The 20,203-nt window shown below is 38.0% G+C and overlaps 3 protein-coding genes across 3 annotated transcripts; 1 reads left to right on the plus strand and 2 right to left on the minus strand.

Annotated features, from left to right (window-relative positions):
• Window positions 1-1,659: 1,659 nt before the first annotated feature.
• Window positions 1,660-5,585, minus strand: echs1 (enoyl CoA hydratase, short chain, 1, mitochondrial). The gene is made up of 8 exons (XM_080868273.1): window positions 5,415-5,585; window positions 4,005-4,202; window positions 3,776-3,903; window positions 3,370-3,469; window positions 2,768-2,872; window positions 2,383-2,502; window positions 2,224-2,291; window positions 1,660-2,120 (listed from the first exon to the last, which is right to left on the minus strand). Exons 1-8 carry the CDS (start codon window positions 5,503-5,505, stop codon window positions 2,055-2,057), a joined length of 876 nt encoding a protein of 291 aa, XP_080724399.1. The 5' UTR covers window positions 5,506-5,585; the 3' UTR covers window positions 1,660-2,054.
• A 308-nt stretch (window positions 5,586-5,893) lies between these two features.
• On the plus strand, window positions 5,894-9,926 carry sprn (shadow of prion protein). Its single transcript, XM_080868412.1, has 2 exons — window positions 5,894-6,463; window positions 9,186-9,926. Exon 2 carries the CDS (start codon window positions 9,186-9,188, stop codon window positions 9,651-9,653), a length of 468 nt encoding a protein of 155 aa, XP_080724538.1. The 5' UTR covers window positions 5,894-6,463; the 3' UTR covers window positions 9,654-9,926.
• A 403-nt stretch (window positions 9,927-10,329) lies between these two features.
• Window positions 10,330-16,098, minus strand: mtg1 (mitochondrial ribosome-associated GTPase 1). Its single transcript, XM_080868411.1, has 11 exons — window positions 15,850-16,098; window positions 15,659-15,725; window positions 14,442-14,544; window positions 14,276-14,362; window positions 14,115-14,171; window positions 13,661-13,751; window positions 13,507-13,568; window positions 13,325-13,421; window positions 13,117-13,198; window positions 12,903-13,015; window positions 10,330-11,078 (listed from the first exon to the last, which is right to left on the minus strand). Exons 1-11 carry the CDS (start codon window positions 16,022-16,024, stop codon window positions 10,981-10,983), a joined length of 1,032 nt encoding a protein of 343 aa, XP_080724537.1. The 5' UTR covers window positions 16,025-16,098; the 3' UTR covers window positions 10,330-10,980.
• Window positions 16,099-20,203: the final 4,105 nt, after the last annotated feature.

The raw sequence follows: 20,203 nt of genomic DNA on the forward strand, positions 1-20,203 counted from the left end.
GGAGCGGCAAAAGAAAGTGCGCACTAACCAAATTTGTTCTGGTGTTTTCTTTGAAGTGAAAATTGTGGGTTTATGTGGCCCCGAAGATCCTCACTCAATATGTGATGGGGAACTCTTAACTTAACTCTTAACTTATCTATAGTTTTTTTTATAGTTGTTTTTTAACTTTAACTTGCGTGCTTGCTGCTGAGATTTTTAGTGCTTATCAGTAATTTACAGAGGTGGCAAGAGCATCCAAATATCAATAATATCGATACCAACGCTAGTATTGGACTCATACTGTATATGATCGGTACATTTTTCCTTATCATCTAAGTTCTGTATATAAGTGTGTTAATTTTTTATTTCCTTTGATGGAAATGAAGAAAAAACATGCTCTATGAAAAAATGTCTGAACTTTATTGTCCCATCTGTTTTATTTATAACCTGTAGCACATTTAAAGTTCTATAAAAAACCCTAACATTTGGATGTTCTAAAAAAAAGTTATAAAATGAAAGGTGTGTTTTGTTGGGTTATTGTTGTGGAAAGTTAAAATCATAGTTTAGTGGTTATTAAAATGTGTCCAAAATTTGGCACACTGATGATGATTCATCTCGTGAATCACGACACACACCTTTTCCTTTATAAGCTCCCTTTATAGGTTAAACATATCACCGCGCATCAGAAATACTGGTCGGGTATCTACTTGGTATCAGTCATCAAAAAATTTGGGAGTATGGCACAGAGCTAGTAATTTAAGAAGAAAAAAAGACAGCTGACACTTTATCCAAAGCCCGATGCAAACGGCACAATTTATTTTGAGCAAAGATATAGTGTTATATTTTCCGTCAGGTTGATCTTATCGAATATATAAAACCCAGAGTTGTATTTTAGTGACTTCATAGCTGTGAATTTGACCTTACTTGTCCAGCTCGGTGTGTCTCTGTCCTGTGGGCCGACCAGAGGACTTACTGGCCATGTTGCGTTTCCCTGCACTTGTTTACAGCGCAAGAGGGCCACCTAGCGGTCTGAAGGCCACATTCCCATGATGTGACTCTCCTGTTCCACCACATCCCAATGGTGCTGTAGTGGATTGAGATCTGGTGCCTATGGAAGTGATTTGACTACAGTAAATTCAAGGTTACTTTCAAGAAACCAGTTTGATAGGATCTGAGTGTTATCCTACTGGAAGCAGCCATCAGAAGACCAGTATACTGTGGTCCTAAAAGGGATGGAAATGGGGAGTGGTGTCCTGCTACTGCGGCCAATCTTCTTCAAGGTTTGATATGAACGCTCAAATTTGTAACATAAAAACTGCTGCTTAGTTCTTGTAACCTCCTTTAAAGAAAAAAAGAAAAGAAAAAAAATTCATCTCTGAGAAATGCAAAGTTTCCAATATAGGTGCGCTGCTCAGTTTGAGCTTCAGCAGGTCCTCTCTTGCCTGAAGGCACTGGGTTGCTGTCACGTGACTGGTTGATGAGATATTTTTTAACCTGCGTACCTAACAAAGCAGCTGGTAAGCATGTGCTTTGTTAGCATGTTACAAATCAGCCCTTGCTTGCCAATAACCAAACACAATGTATATGAAATTGGAAAAATATAATATGTAAAATATGAAAAATGTTTAATGGAATAAACTAATATGTTTACAAGTGAATAATCAATAAAGTCTTCCCATGTCTTCTTGCCACTCCCAGGGTTTATTTGTAAAATGTACAGAATAACTTGCCTACAAAATAGAAATGTTTGACAAATGAAAAGGCAAAGTCAGTACATGTCACATGCCCTACACCACCTGCTACACACTGACTATAATCACAGAGATCAAATCATATTCACATTCAACCCCCTTGCACCCCGACTCCATTTGATTTTGATGCTGATCCTCATCAGATGGGGCTTCAGTGAGAGAGACACTCTTGTGCACTCACATGGTGGCAAATCCTAGTCCCAGCAGCTGGAAAATTCCAATAATCCTGGATTTTTGCATCACTCAGCATATTACACACAAGGAAGTGAGCCACTGATATCAGAAACTTTGTGTTCTTGACTGTGATCTTCATCTGCTCCTTTTCTAATTGTCCTGGAAACTGGCCTTTCTCTTCTCCACAAAGGCAGTCATGCCTTCTTTACGGTCATCCTGTAGGGAAGGGAAAAAAACAAAACAAAAGTAGATCATGGATTGATTATTAAAATCTGACTCCACTGTTTTCACTTAATCCCATATTAGTTCTTCTACTCACCGTTGCAAATGTAGCATGGAATAAGCGCTTTTCCAAGCGATTCCCCTCAGCCAGAGTCAGCTCAAAAGCTGCCGTCACACAGAAGATGAGTCAGATAAAACATCCAACATATTCAGCTCAGTCGGTTTTAGAATATTTAGCCTTTTAAAATGTGCATACCTGCGTTAACAGCCTCTTTAGCCATAGCAGACACGAGTTTGGAGTTGGCAGCGATCTTCTCTCCACATTTTACGGCTTCAGACACCAGCTGGTCCACGGGATAAACTTTACTCACCAAACCTAAGGAACACAAAGATACACAGTTGAGAACAATAAATATAAGAAGTCAGTTTATTTGACACACTATTCATGTCACATTTTGTTTAAAAGCAGACTCTGTGCAGTTTAGCTTTGCTGTTATCCAGGTGCAGAACTATTCAGTACCTTCCTGTATGTAAAAGTACCAGAACCACAATCTAAAAATAATCTTTTTAAGAAAAGGTTGTTTATATAAAGCAGAAACTTGTAGAACCTTAAGCGCCTTTGCAGTGCTCTTTGTCATTACCTGATTGCTTTGCCTCTTGAGCACCAATCCTGTCCCCTGTTAGTACCATTTCCATCGCCAGGGATTTGCCCACAGCACGTGTCAGCCTCTGGGTGCCACCCGACCCTACAGGCAGAGAGAAGTTAAGGTGTCAATAAACCCGCCTCAGTGATGTCATCACACAGATACAGTCATTTATACTTGTTAAGGTGCAAAAAGCCACTGCAGTATTCTCCTACGCAATAGGTGTTGCCACTCAGACAATATTGCGTCATACACGCTGATAAGGAAGAGAAGAAGTCAAAACCAGAAGCCTTTGTCGAGTTTCTTCCACAAATTCAAACAATTTTCAATTTTCAAACAATTCCATCATCTTTCTCTATGTGTCAGTATGTCTCTGAGTTTCTGTGCAGGATTCTCATTAAAACGGCACAGCAGGCCAATGCGCCATAAAGATTGTGTCTCGCGACACAGGATGTCATGTGAAAACTGTCACATGCGACCTACAACTTAAGTGACACGATGAGCAGAAAAGCTTTACAATCGACTGCTCAAAAAGCCAGCCTCTAGTAAAGAGGTGCAGTTTAATAGAAAAGTACAGTAATCCATAAATTAGACTTTACCAGGAATGGTCCCCAGCAGGATTTCTGGTTGGCCAAACTGAGCCTTCTCCCCGGCGTAGATAATGTCACACATCATTGCAAGCTCGCACCCTCCACCGAGCTGAAAGAGCAGAATGCACGTATAAAAACACCAAAGCAGGAGCTGTTTGGATGATACAACTGAACATATTACTTCTGTTGTCCTTAGTTTTAACAATGATGACCCTCTACAGTGTGACATCCACTTTCTGAGCCTCGAAACTGTCCTGCAAAGAGCCCAACCAGGAACGCTCGGATTTTTGAAGAATTAAAAATGGCTACCAACCCAACCTGATCCCCCACTTATCGACAGTAACAAGCCTACATGAAAACCCCAGATGTCAAAACAAGCAAAGAAAAAAAACAAAAAACAAAACTTGAAACCTACAGCAAATCCATTGACAGCTGCTATCACAGGCTTCTTCACCGTGGACACTCTGTTCCAGTGAGCCAGGAAGTTTCCACCGTAACACTCCTGGAATGTTCGATTCTGCATCTCTTTAATGTCTGCTCCAGCTGCAAAAAAGTCCACACCAAACTCAAGTTCACTTAAACAGTTTTACGTGCCTTCAAAAAGGAGGAAATCTGCAAATACAAGGACAGAAAAAAGTCCTCACCAGCAAAGGCCTTTTCGCTGCCAGTGATGACGACAGCGCCGACGTCTCCATCAGCTTCAAACGCATCCAGCGCCTGTCCCACCTCCTTCATCAGCCCGTCGCACAGAGCATTGAGAGCCTTAGGTCGGTTCAGCTGAATGAAACCCACGTTTTTCTTCTCGCCTCGCTTTTCCACCAAAATATGCTCATAGTTACCACCTGCATGAAGACAAAATTCAACATTAACGAAAAAAAAAAAACTTCCAATGTAACTTATGCTGTTACTGTCCTCATTTTATTTTTTAATATTTTATTTTGAAAGTATTTTATAATAATACAGCAAAAAAAAAAAAAACAAGGCAAGATAAAAGCTTTAATGTCTGATCTGACTACCCTGGACATTTAATTCCTCACTGATAAAACACTGATTTCAAAAGTCAAGGTCGATTATTCAAGAAACAGTTAAGGATTAACACCAACAGCCTAGTAGTATGGCTTCAGACAGTGAGCAAAGTTACAGCATTTATTTGTATTAAATGTTCAAATTACTCTGCACCTTTAACCTGGTATTTAGAGCTAGAGTCTCATTAAATTGAGGCTCACGTCTTTCAGGACAGACACAAAGAAGTACCAGAAGATTTTGATCCACCATGCAATACCAAATGGAGAGCATGCGATTGGCAATAATTTAATTTTTCAGCATACCAAGGACATGGATTGGCTTCCCCAGAGCTTAAGCCTCTGTATTATTGAAACAGTGTGGGATTATCTCGACAGGGAACAGAGCAAAAAATGGAACAACATCCAGCTTTGAATGTCCTTCAAAAAGCCTGGAGAACTCTTCCTGAAGACTACTTAAAGAAATGATAGTAAAGCTGCCCTGAAGAACAAATGTGATCACACCAAATATTGAATATGCAGTATAAATTGTTTTCTCCTACTTGTATGTTTCAACAGATTGCTCACTGTGTTGTGTAATTCAAAAAATGGCTCTCCTTGTGTGAGCCAAACTCCACCAGGTCACATAAACTTCAAACAAAATCATCAGAAAATAAATGTAAAAAACAAACACCCCCCCCCCCCCCCAAAAGCAATAGTAGCACCACTAATAATAATAATAATAATAATAATAATAAATTGCACAGACTAAACGGTCAGCACCTGGAAGATGCCACGTTCAAATTACCTTCGCAAACCGCACACAACACAACATTGACAAAAGTGGGGACTTTTTCACACTGTTAAGCTCCGAAAACAAAGACTTTGCGATGCAAAAACACCATCAACAACACATAAACTGTTGCCCTAAACGTGAAGCCGTCGCACAGACAGTGACGCAGGTTTTTGACATTGTAGCAGCTGTTGGTGCAGCACCAACAAACTGACCCCTGCAGACACGGTGGCGCTTAAACCACAAACACACAAAAACACCTGAGCTGTAGAGGCGGGCTGCGGATAGCACGGCCGGGGCAGCTTGGTAGGGCTTCAGCAGCGAAGCAGCACTTCGGCAGAGGAAGGCCATGACAGCAGGATGGACGTCAGATAAGTTGCTTCGGGAGCAGCTAGCAGCTCTCGCTCGCCTCCTGTTGGTTCTTATTTGTTGGTGTTGTCCGTGAACGAGCACGTGACAGAAACTCGCGCTACCGCCACCTGCTGTCTGCGGAGGTGAAATACTTTTCCTTCTACATACGTGATGAAATATCCCTGTCCTCTCCACCATCTTCCTGTTTTTGCACTAAATTCATATATTATTATAAGTCAAACATAAGGCTAGAATAGAATACGCCTGACAAAGACGCCAATCCGCCCACTGGATGGTTTTGCACTATATGAAGGAGGGCATAGATTTTTGACTTTTAACTGTATTTTAAAAAAGAAAGACCTAAGTTTCAAGACAATATGCAACGAGAAGCTTTTCTGTAATTTTACACATGTATTTATTCGTTCTGACATATTTCTTTAATTTACTACAGTAGCTTTTCATATAGAAAAGCTTATAATAATCACATAGTAAAACCGAGACCTGCTGTTAAACTTCTTTTGCTTACAGCCTATTTATTTGAATTGATATGTATTTAAACGTATCTACAGAAAGGGGAAGGTCGCTAGTTCGGTCAATTTAAGATTAAAAGTGAGCCCTGTGTGGCCAACGATGTAAAATGAGTTCATGATACAGATATACCTTTTCATATATACAGAGGAAATACACCGGTTTAATTACTTTCTACATAAATAAGATCGCGAAATCATTTTTAAAAAACTAATTAAAAAAACATTGAATCTAAACTGATATTATAAAATGCCTATGAAGAATTATTGAAGTCAGCATAACAATATTTGATGCTCAGATGTTTCTGTGAGCGTGCTGCGCGCTCTCGCATCCTTCAGATGGAACAAGCCTGCGCCGTACACGACAATCCCCTCCATCTTTCCTCCGAGTACCAACCCATTAACGGGCTTAACAACACCAGGGAATAAAGGTAAGTCTGTTTTGATGTAGCGTGTAACCTGGGTGTATAAATCCAATATATAATTATGATTTTTTTTTTTTTTAAATCGATGATCAGGCTGTAACATGAAAGTGCTAATTTATGAGAATGTACAAGACAATCAAATAGGATGCGTTGTCGATGCATTTGTATGCATATATATGACAATTTTGTATAAAAGGACAAGTTTTAAGATATGGAACATATATTGTCGAAGAAATTTTTTTTAATCTTTGAAAACAGTGGCCCAGTTTCCTGCTAGCATTTCAAACGATGGCCTATTGCTACCAACAAACACGCCATATTATTATTATTATTTTTTGCCTTTTATTTATAACCCTCCATTTTATGAATATTATTGCATGTAGTCTCACTGCAGGCTGAGACCCAAATGCAATTCTTTTTGCTTAGCATATTTCTGTTTAAACTGTTCCACTCTAATGGAGAGGGGAGTGATGTGCAACAGAAGCACTGAGCATTAAATGGACACATCAATTTTTGGGGGGTCAGTAACATAGACAGTGCTGTCTATGCTCATTAGCTGGTATTTCTTTAAACACATTGTGTCACACAAACATATGGTGGTTTTCTAATTTTATGCAAAAATAATCAGTGCACAGAAGTCATTAAACTAATGACATACAGCTGTTTCCTCAAAAGCTGTGGGACTGGAAATAAAAATAGGAACCCTTCACACTCCCAGCAAATTTATGGAACTGCATATACATTTTTATGACAGTCGGGATGCTACATTTTTATGATGGAATGACTCTAAAGCATACATCTTTAATGACTTTGAAAAGCAAGAATCGGGTGCAAACGTCTGAATTTATTTTTTCTAATCTGCTTTCTCTAATCCACACAGTTCCAATATCTATCTACACACACACACACACACACACACACACACACACACACATATATATATATATATATATATATATATATATATATATATATATATATATATATATATATATATACACATACATATATATATATATATATATACACATACATATATATATGTATGTGTGTATATATATATATATATATATATATATATATATATATATATATATATATATATATATATATATATATATATATATATATATATATATAGGGGGGAGAGAGAGAGAGACCTTTGTATGTCTTTTAGCTTAATGAGGTCAAGATTGACTACAACTGATAGAGTCTCTTTGCCACCATAAAAAGGATTTGTTTGACACTTAGTGGATTGTCCAATACTTAGAACAATGGGTAAGGCTAAAAAACTCAGTAAGGATCTAAGGAGAACTGTAGATTTACACAAGTAAGGAAGGTGTCTTAGAGCTATTTGTATAAAGAAAAAAAGCCTGCCAATTCTAAGATCATCTGTTCAAATGTAAGTATAACTTATTCAGATATGTCAGCACTTTGCCATGGTTTGGTAGAAGACCCACACTGTCTAATGAGAGGAAATTGGTTAGGGTGTTCAGGGAAAATCAACGAACCACCAAAGCTCAAGCCTGCCATGAAGTGGAAACTGCTAGATCACCAGTGTCACTGTCCACAGTGAAACGACATTGTCATGGACTGAGATGGTGCCGACCAAGAACGAAGCCCCTTTGAGCTTGACTGAAATTTTTCGCTGCCCACATCAACAAGTCAAATGTCTTCTGACAAAAAGGTTTATGGTCAGACAAGAGAAAGATTGACATTTGGTCACAATGACAAGATGTATGTTTGGAGGACTAAAGATGTGTCTTTCAAACCTAAGGACACTGTACGAGCTGTCAAGCATGGTGGTGGTAGCATCATGCTGTGGGGCTGTTTTGCTGCCAGCAGCACTGGTACATTGCACAAAGTGGATGAAGTAATGAAGAAACTGTTTTTGTAATGGATACAGCCGGCTAACATTACGTTTCTGGAATGACCTTCCCAAAGCCTTGACCTCAACCCTTTTTTTGAAGTTTGCCAATTCTTCTAACAAGAGTGGTCAAATATGTAGCCATGATTATACCAGAATCTTGTTAATGGCTACCAAAAGCATCTGGTTGAGGTGCAACTTGCTAAGGTTTATTTAACAAAATATTAGTGGGTATGTATGCACATATTGTATGTATCATTTTGACCCTGTGTGGATGAAAGTAAATTCAAAATCAGCTAAAACTTGTGCACCCAATTCTTCATTTTTAACCTCCTAAGTCCCAAACTCTTCCATGGCATGCGTTTTTAATTTCTCTTTGATATTTGGGCTGATTGGGACCTGATGAATGTAAAACCAAAGTATTACCAGATTTATTTTCCCTTATTTTTGTTTCTAAGATAAATGAGAGCCACATATGAGGATATTCATTTAAAATTTCAATATAACAGTTGCAGTATAATGTTCGTGTAAATGGATATCAGGCCCTTGTAGAGCAAGATTTAGTATTTTGGTCTAAATAACCCAAAATGTGATGTCCACATATGTGGACGCCAGGTCCTAGGAGGTTAAAGTCATGAAAGATGTATGCTGTATGATCACCGTGGTCTAGAAAAAGAGCAGCCCAAAGAAATCATTAAAAGACCCACATTACCATGATGACTGTATATGCAAACTTAAAACTATGCAAATTGACAAATACTTCCTATATATTTGCACAACAGACAAAATATTTTAAGTCTTATTTGACCACTGCATCAAAGGAAGGTTTAAGATGTGCCATCGTGTCCTCTTCCTGTACAGATGTCTGGGATGAACCAGGTGGTTGCAACATGCTGGACTTGCCTCCTGCTCTCTGCCTTCCTGTTTGAGCCCACGCTGTGTAAAGGCGGACGTGGAGGGTCCAGGGGCTCCTCTCGAGGGTCACCCTCCCGCAGCTCCACAGCAGGGACCTACAGGGGAGGAGGCGCTTACGGCGGGACCCGCTCTCGTTTCAGGGTGGCCGGCCGGACGTCACCGGTGAGGGTGGCAAGTGCAGCAGCAGCAGGGGCAGCAGTGGCGTTAACGGCAGATAAATGGTACGCATCTGCCTACCGACGCGGCAACACAGACAACTCGGAGGAAGAGCTGGATTACTACAACAGGACCAATTACTTTGATGCTCTAATGTCAGGTTCTACTCAAAATGGATCTTTTTTCTCTAAAGTAGTTTCTGTCATTATCACAATGTTTTCTCCTAAATATGGACTCTTGATGGACAGTATACTGTAGATATTTGGGTGATTTGTAGGATACATTTGTGATTGGATCTAGAACCGAAGTTCCATCCAGGTTATGATTATAATGCAGAGGACTGACTGGAACCTGCACGGGTAAGACCAGTTAGAGCGGCCACACAGGAGCAGAACAAAACAATGACAAAAGCATCACTGTACTGTACTTTTTACAGTTTTTCCAACCGGCAAACAACAGGCTGCGTTACCAGCTTAGTATTCATGGGGACATTTCACCTCTCAGACTTCATCTCTGCATATATAACAGAACTACTGTCAATTTCCACCCCTAAAGCTTAAATCTTAGTATTTCACTGAAGAACATATCAGCAAAATGCCAATGACTCTTCAGAGTCTAACCGAGCTGCTTTCTGCCAATTTTAACTACTGCCAAATTTAAAAAATATATACTTTTAATAATATGCACAAAATAAAAAGTGACTTGTACTGCAGCTCTGTACAAATGAGAGAATCTATCTGTGTTTAAAAGCAGACCGGTGTATTAATATAAAGTTTGGACTTGCTGCAGTTCATTTAAAATATGGCAGTACAGATTATCAGCTACTTTATAACATTTATTAAGTTGAAAGGAACCTGGCACCAGCATTTTCTCACCCCTGAAATCAAACAGTATTAGTAATTTTTCTCTGAAATATGGACTTATTTATTTTACAGAGGAAAATACGTGTTTTTGTTCAGCTTCCAAACTCAACCAATGAAACACATTTCATTTCGTTCTTTATACAATAATTTAAATAACAGAATAAGTAAGAGTGCTGTGCTTTGGGACAGCTAGTTTTCCACAATCGTCTTCGCATTCTGAATAGTTCACTGTTTTCTAATAACACCTGAAATTCATCTGAGATCTGTGATCATGACATGGATGAGAGGCAAACCTACCGCTGCTCTCAAAAGCGACCGGTGTCTCTGGAAGGTTTTCACGGTGTTTACATCTTCCAAAAAAAAAAAATTAATCTACCTACAAAAGACACTCAGGAGCAACAGACTGTTCCACATTTACAAGTGCACTCTATTATATGCTACACTGATGTACATAATAATTAAAGAGTTTGTTATCACTGTCTTTATGCCAATAAATATCCTGTTTACACCACCCTGGATATCTGTCTCATGTATCCTACAAGCAAAACTGAGAATGACTATTTAATAAATGTCTTTTATTTACAAGTCATACAGGAGTCTGGTGACTTTTTGCATTATCCACAAGCCCAAAAAACTGCACCATGTCAGTGCAGACACAGACTAATATGCTCTTGAAGAAATCCAGAAACAGTTTTTAGTTATCGTCGGTAAAATGACTCGGGTCAGTCGAGCATTACTTGACCCAGCTCTCCTTTCCTGAAGGCTCTTATGAAATCATATGCTGCTGCTGTGTAGTTTGGTATTGTGATGGTAACATTTCCTGAAAGAGACAAGGAAAAAAAGGGATTGAACCGTTAAAAGAGAAAAGTGCAACAAACCATGAGGATTGCCCGTGAATTCAATTCAATTCAATTCAATTCAATTTTATTTATATAGCGCCAAATCACAACAAAAGTCGCCTCAAGGCGCTTCATAGATACAGAGAAAAACCCAACAATCATATGACCCCCTATGAGCAAGCACTTTGGCGACAGTGGGAAGGAAAAACTCCCTTTTAACAGGAAGAAACCTCCGGCAGAACCAGGCTCAGGGAGGGGCGGCCATCTGCTGCGACCGGTTGGGGTGAGAGAAGGAAGACAGGAAAGAAGACATGCTGTGGAAGAGAGACAGAGGTTAATAACAGATATGATTCAATGCAGAGAGGTCTGTTAATACATAGTGAGTGAGAAAGGTGACTGGAAAGGAAAAACTCAATACATCATGGGAATCCCCCGGCAGCCTATGTCTATTGCAGCATAACTAAGGGAGGATTCAGGATCACCTGGTCCAGCCCTAACTATATGCTTTAGCAAAAAGGAAAGTTTTAAGCCTAATCTTAAAAGTAGAGATAGTGTCTGTCTCCCGAATCCAAACTGGAAGCTGGTTCCACAGAAGAGGGGCCTGAAAACTGAAGGCTCTCCCTCCCATTCTACTTTTAAATACTCTAGGAACAACAAGAAGGCCTGCAGAGCGAGAGCGAAGTGCTCTAATAGGGTGATATGGTACTACAAGGTCATTAAGATAAGATGGGGCCTGATTATTTAAGACCTTGTATGTGAGGAGCAGGATTTTGAATTCAATTCTGGATTTAACAGGAAGCCAATGAAGGGAAGCCAAAACAGGAGAAATATGCTCTCTCTTTCTAGTCCCTGTCAGGACTCTTGCTGCAGCATTTTGGATTAGCTGAAGGCTTTTCAGCGAGTTTTTTGGACATCCTGATAATAATGAATTACAGTAGTCCAGCCTGGAAGTAATAAATGCATGAACTAGTTTTTCAGCATCACTCTGAGACAGGATATTTCTAATTTTAGAGATGTTGCGCAAATGGAAGAAAGCAGTCTTACATATTTGTTTAATATGTGCGTTGAAGGACATGTCCTGGTCAAAAATGACTCCAAGGCAAGTAGTTCAAAAAAGGTACTGCAGTAGGTTAAACTGCTGATTAAAGCAAATATATGATCATCCAGTCACTTGATGCATTTAAGCATGCAGACATGATCAAGACCACTTACCAAAGTTCAAACTGAGAATGAACATGGCCACACGGCCATCTCCAAGGTTTACAGAGAATGGCCAGAAAAAGGGAAAATAGTGAGTGGCAGTTCTTTGGGTGAAAATGCTTTTGTTGATGCCAGAGAAGAATGGTCAGGCTGCTTTGAGCTGACAGGAAGGCAGCAGTAACTCAAGGAATGTTGAACACACATCACATGAAATGTTGAAGCAGATGGGCTACAGTTGCAGAAGACCACGCGGTGACCCACAGTCTTCAGATCTTGACCCAGTAATAGTAACTAAGGAAATGGCCAGTTGCATATAAGCAGTCACTTTTATTTTTTAGGAATAGTAAGATTTTTTTCTTTACTTTACTTTTAAATATATATAAAAAAAAATCTATTTAAAGCTCCTGCCTGCAGACTTTTTTTTTTTTTATCCCCATTTCAAGCCTTCATGCTAAACTACAAAGCTTGCTTGCAACACAGACAAGGCAGTGGCATCAATTTTGTTCCCAGTCAAAAAGCAAATAAATAAAACCAAATCACTGATAAATAAATCATTAATTACACTGTACAGAGCAGTTGTATGCATAGGATGAGCAGTGTCTTACCCACTCCAGTAATCGCTTTGACCCGCTGAGTTTTTCCAAGTTTTACAGCAATGCGTTTGAGGACATGCTGGATGTCGTCACTAGGCTCTTGGAGATCATATTTGTCCACATAACTGCACACAAACACATCTTTACAGTAAACATTCAAGAGAAAGCTAAATAAAAAAAATAAAAAATGCACATGAACACAAAATAGGAGAAAGAAAAATTCCACCTGAACTTTCCTAGCCTGTTCAGAGAATAGAGTAAGTAGTCAGCAATGATGTCTTCACCCACTAAATGGTCCAGTATAGTTCCTGGAGAAAAACAGATTTTCAAATCATTCTGTATAAACAAGAAATCCAACTATTTGGAAAAAAATAATTTTATCATATATACAAACTGACAATAATTATGTTAGGGAGAAAAAAAAATCTGCATACCACATAAGGCCAGCTTCATGCCTGTTTCAACACTCTCAATTTTAGGAGGCAAGACTCCAGGTGTGTCTAACAGGTACATTATGGGTCGCTCACACACCTGAGGACAGCAGCAGTTATAAATACTGGATGGTTGATCAGACCATCAAAACACAAACAAAGGCAAACGCATTCTCCACACACACCTGAATTTTAGTTAGGACCGCTTTGGTTATTCCTGGTTCCCCACCTACTCGAGATGCACGACCTGAAATTAGTGTACAAGTGCAACACTCGTTAATGAGGAGGTGAAAGTTATACTGAAATCTTCAAATCAATCCACAACTTTTCTGCATTTACCCTTTTTTAGATTTGTTCTTCTCAACGAGTTAATAAGAGACGACTTCCCAACATTGGGCACTCCAATCACCATCAGGCAGTAATTTGTAATCTGAAAGTTTAACACGTTAATGTGGTTGCATTTTAAATAAAATCAATGAAGTAGGAAAATGTAACATTCAAAGAAAACTAATTTCTTCAACATAGAAGACACTGGTGAGCAATTTGCTTCCATATTTGTAGCTTAAAGACTAAGATAGCCAATAAGGAGGGACGTGTCATTATTTAATAGGCAAAACTCACAGCATGGTGAGGATATGAGTGCAATTTCTATAGTTTTGTGGCACTTTTTCTGGACATACCTCATATCTTGTGCAAGAAATTGAATTTGAGGTTGTATAGAAGCAGTGAGGATATATGTTCTCTGCCACAGAGCACTAAAACAATATAGTTTAACCGTCCAGACTGAATGTACCTCCTCTCGGTTAAAGCGTGGTTTGCTTGCAATAATATCCATCACCTTTGGCACCAGCTAAAGAAAAGAAGACAGAATTAGTTTGCACATCTGTGCTCATAACTTTTGCAACTTTTTTAGCTGTGTAGGAAATGGCTGCAAACAGTAAAATGTTTTTCTACCTTTTTGATGTTGTGGTCTCTCTGCTTTAAGCAGTCTGTGAAGAGAACATGTGTCATCCCTTCTTTTTCTAGCTTCTTCAGGATTCTCTGCAGAGTAAATGTAGCTGTAGTACAGTAAAATGCTGCTGACATGCGACTCTGCCAAAGCTGCTGCAAGAATTTGTACCTGCTTGTTGGACAGATCAGCGAGGTCCATCTTGTTGAGAATTAGCAAATGTGGTTTGGCACTCAGTGTGTCCTGAAACACCGGGTTTCTTCCAGAGAATGGGATGTTTTTAAAGTTAAGGATTAACATCACAGGGCTCCCGCAGTTTTAAATTATCACCTGACCACATGCTATTTTTGAAATTCAGAACACACGTGGAGTACTTAGTAGAGGACTAGAAACACCTGTCTTGCTCAGGTGGTAAACAAGCTCTGAACTAAACTAAACCACTTTCTACATAATTTAGTTGTTATCTTGCCAAAATCTTGCATAGATAAATATATATTTTTTTAAAATCAGCTCATGTGCATCTCCCAGATCAGTTCACAGTGATGCACCTTCTATTTTCACAACTATGCACCATGTTTATTGGCATAATAGTGAAAACTCTCTGTCTCTCCTGTAGCTCTTTCTTTAAGTAAAGTTTAAAAGGTTACTCCGAATCACAAACCAATGTGCTTTTTTCTTTCCTGTTTTATTTTCCTGCCGTGCCTTAAAAAAGTCGCTTCTACAATGAAAATGTTAACATGGTGCATAGAGTACCTTTTGCACAAAATGTTCTTATTCTTAAGAGTTTCTCTTAAGGATTAAAAAGGGTGATAAAATCCATATACACTGTTAATGTTTATATCAATTTGCTCTTTTTTCTTATGTGACCTTGTCTGCTGTCCTTCAATATATTTAAGAAAATCAAAAATAGAAAAAAACTCACTACCTATATACACCATTTTTCCCCATTTCAAAGTCAAAGCTTAATTGTTGTCAAAGCTATGTTGCTATGTTGTCTATAAAATAATTTGTTTTTAAGAGTGTATAGATTATCTATACATATAATCATAACCCATCATATCCGCTGATGTTGCAGAGGTACTTTAGGTAGAGGTAAGGGCTTTTTATAAATAAAAATATTCAGGCTTAAAATTAAAATTACACCAATATAAAAGATTTTTCACCCTAAAAATATGCCAAAATCTCTCATCGATTATTAAGGTATTGGTTAACAAAATAACACGGAATAATGTCCAAATATCAACAATAAAAGCTATGACAGCTGGCATCATGCAGCACCCTCCAGAAAATACGGTTTTTATTGGAATTTTGATACAATTAAATACACCACTGTTTGTTTTTTATTTAAAAGATGATACTGTTTTATGGTGTAATATAATAAAAAGGATATTCTGGCATCGTGTATTTCTATGATGCAGTCCACACTCTTCAGGTTGGCTCTCATCTGTTTTAGTCCTACAAAGAACAAATTATTTCAGCAACTATGTGACCAAGAAATGACCTCGAACACCAGATTACCCGCATTTTCAAAAGCACCATAAACCACACTTTAGAGCCAATGTAAAACCGAAGCTGTCACCTTTAGCCATGTGTCCGGGGAACCAGTGAGCCACTTCCCGTCCGCCAAAGTCGAAAACGGTTCTGAACTTGTCGACATGACGGAGTGCCTGGTACAGTTTCATGCTATTTACCCAAATATATATCCACCGTCCTTCATTTGCTTTAAGAGAACACTTACTTTGACTCAACTGCATGCACTAAACAGACATGTGTCTCACTGTTTACATCCCGACTCGAATCTGCCGTCAAGCTTTTTTGTTCCGGTGTTGTGCCAAAAAGTGATTGTCTGCCAGAAACTGATTGCCGTCCGCGGGAGCGCGCGCAGCTGCTTAAAGCTGCAGCGCGCGGATTACTTGCGTTGCCAGCTACTTCCGTGCAACTGATATAACGTGGGGGAAAAAACCCAAACACATTTATGCCTTTGTTATTAGGCAAAGGTATGCATTTATGGAGCTTTAACGTTTCTTGTAACCGAATTATGACACTTATCAGAAGGTTGCTTTCAGTGTGTAGCGCAGTCACGAATGACTACACGCATCACGATGGAATAATTAATGCCTACAGGTTTAGTATGTCTACTCTCGTTGTTCATATTTGTTATAAGACTGTCGAATAGTAGTTAAAACAATAAAGACCTATTGTACCAGTATCACCATGACTCTTTCTTGTTTGTTCAGAATAACGACTGAGAACATGGCATTTTAGCGCTACCAAAAAGTGATTGTGGCCTATAACTTGTCACTGAAACAATATTTCGGCTTCAAACTTGTTGTATATATTCCAGAGGGGCTACATGTGATATATTATATCCCCAAAACTCTCCAAGAACTGCTGAATAACTTGTACAGGAACAATAAAACTGATAATATGCCATTTTCGACCTGCCAAAAAGTGATTGTGGACTATAACTTGTCACTGAAACAATATTTCGGCTTCAAACTTGTTGGATATATTCCAGAGGGGCTACATGTGATATATTATATCCCCAAAACTCTCCAAGAACTGCTGAATAACTTGTACAGGAACAATAAAACTGATAATATGCCATTTTCGACCTGCCAAAAAGTGATTGTGGACTATAACTTGTCACTGAAACAATATTTCTGCTTCAAACTTGGTGGATATCATTCAGAAAGGTCATATGTCAAATATTACATCTCAAACAGTCCCTTAGAACTGCTGGATAACCTGTAAAGGAACATTAACATTGATAATATGCCATTTTCAGCCTGCCAAAAAGTGATTGTGGCCTATATCTTGTCACTGAAACAATGTTTCTGCTTCAAACTTGGTGGATGTCATTCAGAAGGGTCCTATGTGACATATTATATCTCAAACACTCTCCAAAAACTGCTGAAAAACTTTTAAAATAACATTAATACCGATAATATGTCATTTTCAACCTGCCAAAAAGTGATTGTGGCCTATATCTTGTCAATGAAATACTATTTCTGCTTCAAACTTGCTGCATGTCATTCTGAAGGGTCCTATGTAACATATTATATCTCAATTAGTCCCTTAGAACTGCTGAATAACCATTAAGGGAACGATAAAACTGATAATATGCAATTTCCAACCTGCCAAAAAGTGATTGCCGCCTATATCTTGTCACTGAAAAAATGTTTCTGCTTCAAAATTGTTGGGTATCATCCAAAAGGGTTACATGTGACACATTATATCTCAAACAGTCTCTAAGGACTGTTGAATAACTATTAAAGGATCATTAATACCCATAATATGCCATTTTCGACCTGCCAAAAAGTGATTGTAGACTATAACTTGTCACTGAAATACTATTTCTGCTTCAAACTTGGTGGATATCATTCAGAAAGGTCATATGTCAAATATTACATCTCAAACAGTCCCTCAGAACTGCTAAATTACCATTAAGGGAACAATAAAACTGACAATATGCAATTTTCAACCTACCAAAAAGTGATTGTGGCCTATATCTTGTCACTGAAACAATATTTCTGCTTCAAACTTGTTGGGTATCATCCAAAGGGATGATATGTGGCACATCATATCCCAAACAGTCTCTAAGAAATACTGAATAACTTTTAAAGGAACATTAACATTGATAATATGCCATTTTCAGCCTGCCAAAAAGTGATTGCTGCCTATAACTTGTCACTGAAACAATATTTCTGCTTCAAACTTGTTGGGTATCATCCAAAAGGATGATATGTGGCACAGCATATCCCAAACAGTCTCTAAGAAATGCTGAATAACTTTTAAAGGATCATTAATACCCATAATATGCCATTTTCAACCTGTTCAATTTGTTTATTAATTCATTAATTTATGTTCGTGTTGCTGTGTGTGTTTCTGTGTTGTTCACAACATTAGAGTTCAGCTTTGATTGCAATTTGTTTGTAGGATGATTCAATTATTTTGTGTTTCCTAACATGTTAGTATAGTTACTGTATGCAAAGAATTAATATATATGTTGTTCCATGGTTTACTGGTGTTGAGCTTCTGCTATACCCCCTGTTTCTGGTCTATTTGTTAGTTTAGTTTAACTGGTGGTTTCTTCTTTAATTGGATGTAATTGTTATTTGTTTTTGGTTTTCGTTTCAATTAATAAGTGCTGTATTGGAATGACATTTTTATTACCGTTTGTTTTGTCTTTCCTATTACTTGGTGTTCCTAATGTGTTTAAACAAATCTCCTCCCACCTGTTTCCATTTGGCCATTATCCTTTTTTTGTATTATTTTTGAATTACAACATTTTTGAAATTTGACGTTTTATGCACAGGTTGAAAATGACATATTATCGGTATTAATGTTCTTTTAAAAGTTATTCAGCAGCTCTTGGAGAGTGTTTGGGATATAATATATCATATGTAACCCTTCTGGATCGTATCCAACAAGTTTGAAGCAGAAATATTGTTTCAGTGACAAGTTATAGTCCACAATCACTTTTTGGCAGCTTGAAAATGGCATATTATCAGTGTTATTGTTCTTGTACAAGTTATTCAGCAGTTCTAAGGGACTGTTTGAGATATAATATTTGACATATGACCCATCTGAATGACATGCAGCAAGTTTGAAGCAGAAATAGTATTTCAGTGACAAGATATAGGCGGCAATCACTTTTTGGCAGGCTGAAAATGGCATCCTTTAAAAGTTATTCAGCATTTCTTAGAGACTGTTTGGGATATGCTGTGCCACATATCATCCTTTTGGATGATACCCAACAAGTTTGAAGCAGAAATATTGTTTCAGTGACAAGTTATAGGCAGCAATCACTTTTTGGCAGGCTGAAAATGGCATATTATCAATGTTAATGTTCCTTTAAAAGTTATTCAGCATTTCTTAGAGACTGTTTGGGATATGATGTGCCACATATCATCCCTTTGGATGATACCCAACAAGTTTGAAGCAGAAATATTGTTTCAGTGACAAGATATAGGCCACAATCACTTTTTGGTAGGTTGAAAATTGCATATTGTCAGTTTTATTGTTCCCTTAATGGTAATTTAGCAGTTCTGAGGGACTGTTTGAGATGTAATATTTGACATATGACCCTTCTGAATGACATCCACCAAGTTTGAAGCAGAAATAGTATTTCAGTGACAAGTTATAGTCTACAATCACTTTTTGGCAGGTCGAAAATGGCATATTATGGGTATTAATGATCCTTTAATAGTTATTCAACAGTCCTTAGAGACTGTTTGAGATATAATGTGTCACATGTAACCCTTTTGGATGATACCCAACAAGTTTGATGCAGAAATATTGTTTCAGTGACAAGATATAGTCCACAATCACTTTTTGGCAGGTTGAAAATAACATATTATCGGTATTAATGTTCTTTTAAAAGTTATTCAGCAGTTCTTGGAGAGTGTTTGGGACATAATATATATCACATGTAACCCTTCTGGATGATATCCAACAATTTTGAAAAAAACTACGATGACCTGGATGACTGAGAACCTTCACAGACAGGTTGGAAATTGCATATTATCAGTTTTATTGTTCCCTTAATGGTTATTCAGCAGTTCTAAGGGACTGTTTGAGATATAATATGTCACATAGGACCCTTCAGAATGACATGCAGCAAGTTTGAAGCAGAAATAGTATTTCATTGACAAGATATAGGCCACAATCACTTTTTGGCAGGTTGAAAATGACATATTATCGGTATTAATGTTCCTTTACAGGTTATTCAGCATTTCTAAGGGACTGTTTGAGATGTAATATTTGACATATGACCCTTCTGAATGACATCCGCCAAGTTTGAAGCAGAAATATTGTTTCAGTGACAAGTTATAGTCCACAATCACTTTTTGGCAGCTTGAAAATGGCATATTATCAGTTTTATTGTTCCTGTACAAGTTATTCAGCAGTTCTTGGAGAGTTTTTGGGAT

This window comes from Rhamphochromis sp. 'chilingali' (genome assembly GCF_963969265.1).
Source record: "Rhamphochromis sp. 'chilingali' genome assembly, chromosome: 20".
In the NCBI taxonomy this organism is placed as follows: domain Eukaryota; kingdom Metazoa; phylum Chordata; class Actinopteri; order Cichliformes; family Cichlidae; genus Rhamphochromis; species Rhamphochromis sp. 'chilingali'.

Excerpts from the sequence above, each read along its gene's own strand:
- echs1 (XM_080868273.1), bottom strand. The coding sequence starts at position 5,505 with ATGGCCTTCCTCTGCCGAAGTGCTGCTTCGCTGCTGAAGCCCTACCAA. Across the intron at positions 4,203-5,414 it reads AGCCCGCCTCTACAGCTCAG|GTGGTAACTATGAGCATATT; the intron begins GTGTTTTTGTGT and ends GTCTTCATGCAG. Across the intron at positions 2,873-3,369 it reads CCTGCTGGGGACCATTCCTG|GGTCGGGTGGCACCCAGAGG; the intron begins GTAAAGTCTAAT and ends CTCTGCCTGTAG.
- sprn (XM_080868412.1), top strand. The coding sequence starts at position 9,186 with ATGTCTGGGATGAACCAGGTGGTTGCAACATGCTGGACTTGCCTCCTG.
- mtg1 (XM_080868411.1), bottom strand. The coding sequence starts at position 16,024 with ATGCAGTTGAGTCAAAGTAAGTGTTCTCTTAAAGCAAATGAAGGACGG. Across the intron at positions 13,569-13,660 it reads AAGAACAAATCTAAAAAAGG|GTCGTGCATCTCGAGTAGGT; the intron begins GTAAATGCAGAA and ends CACTAATTTCAG. Across the intron at positions 13,016-13,116 it reads AACAGGCTAGGAAAGTTCAG|TTATGTGGACAAATATGATC; the intron begins GTGGAATTTTTC and ends GTTTGTGTGCAG.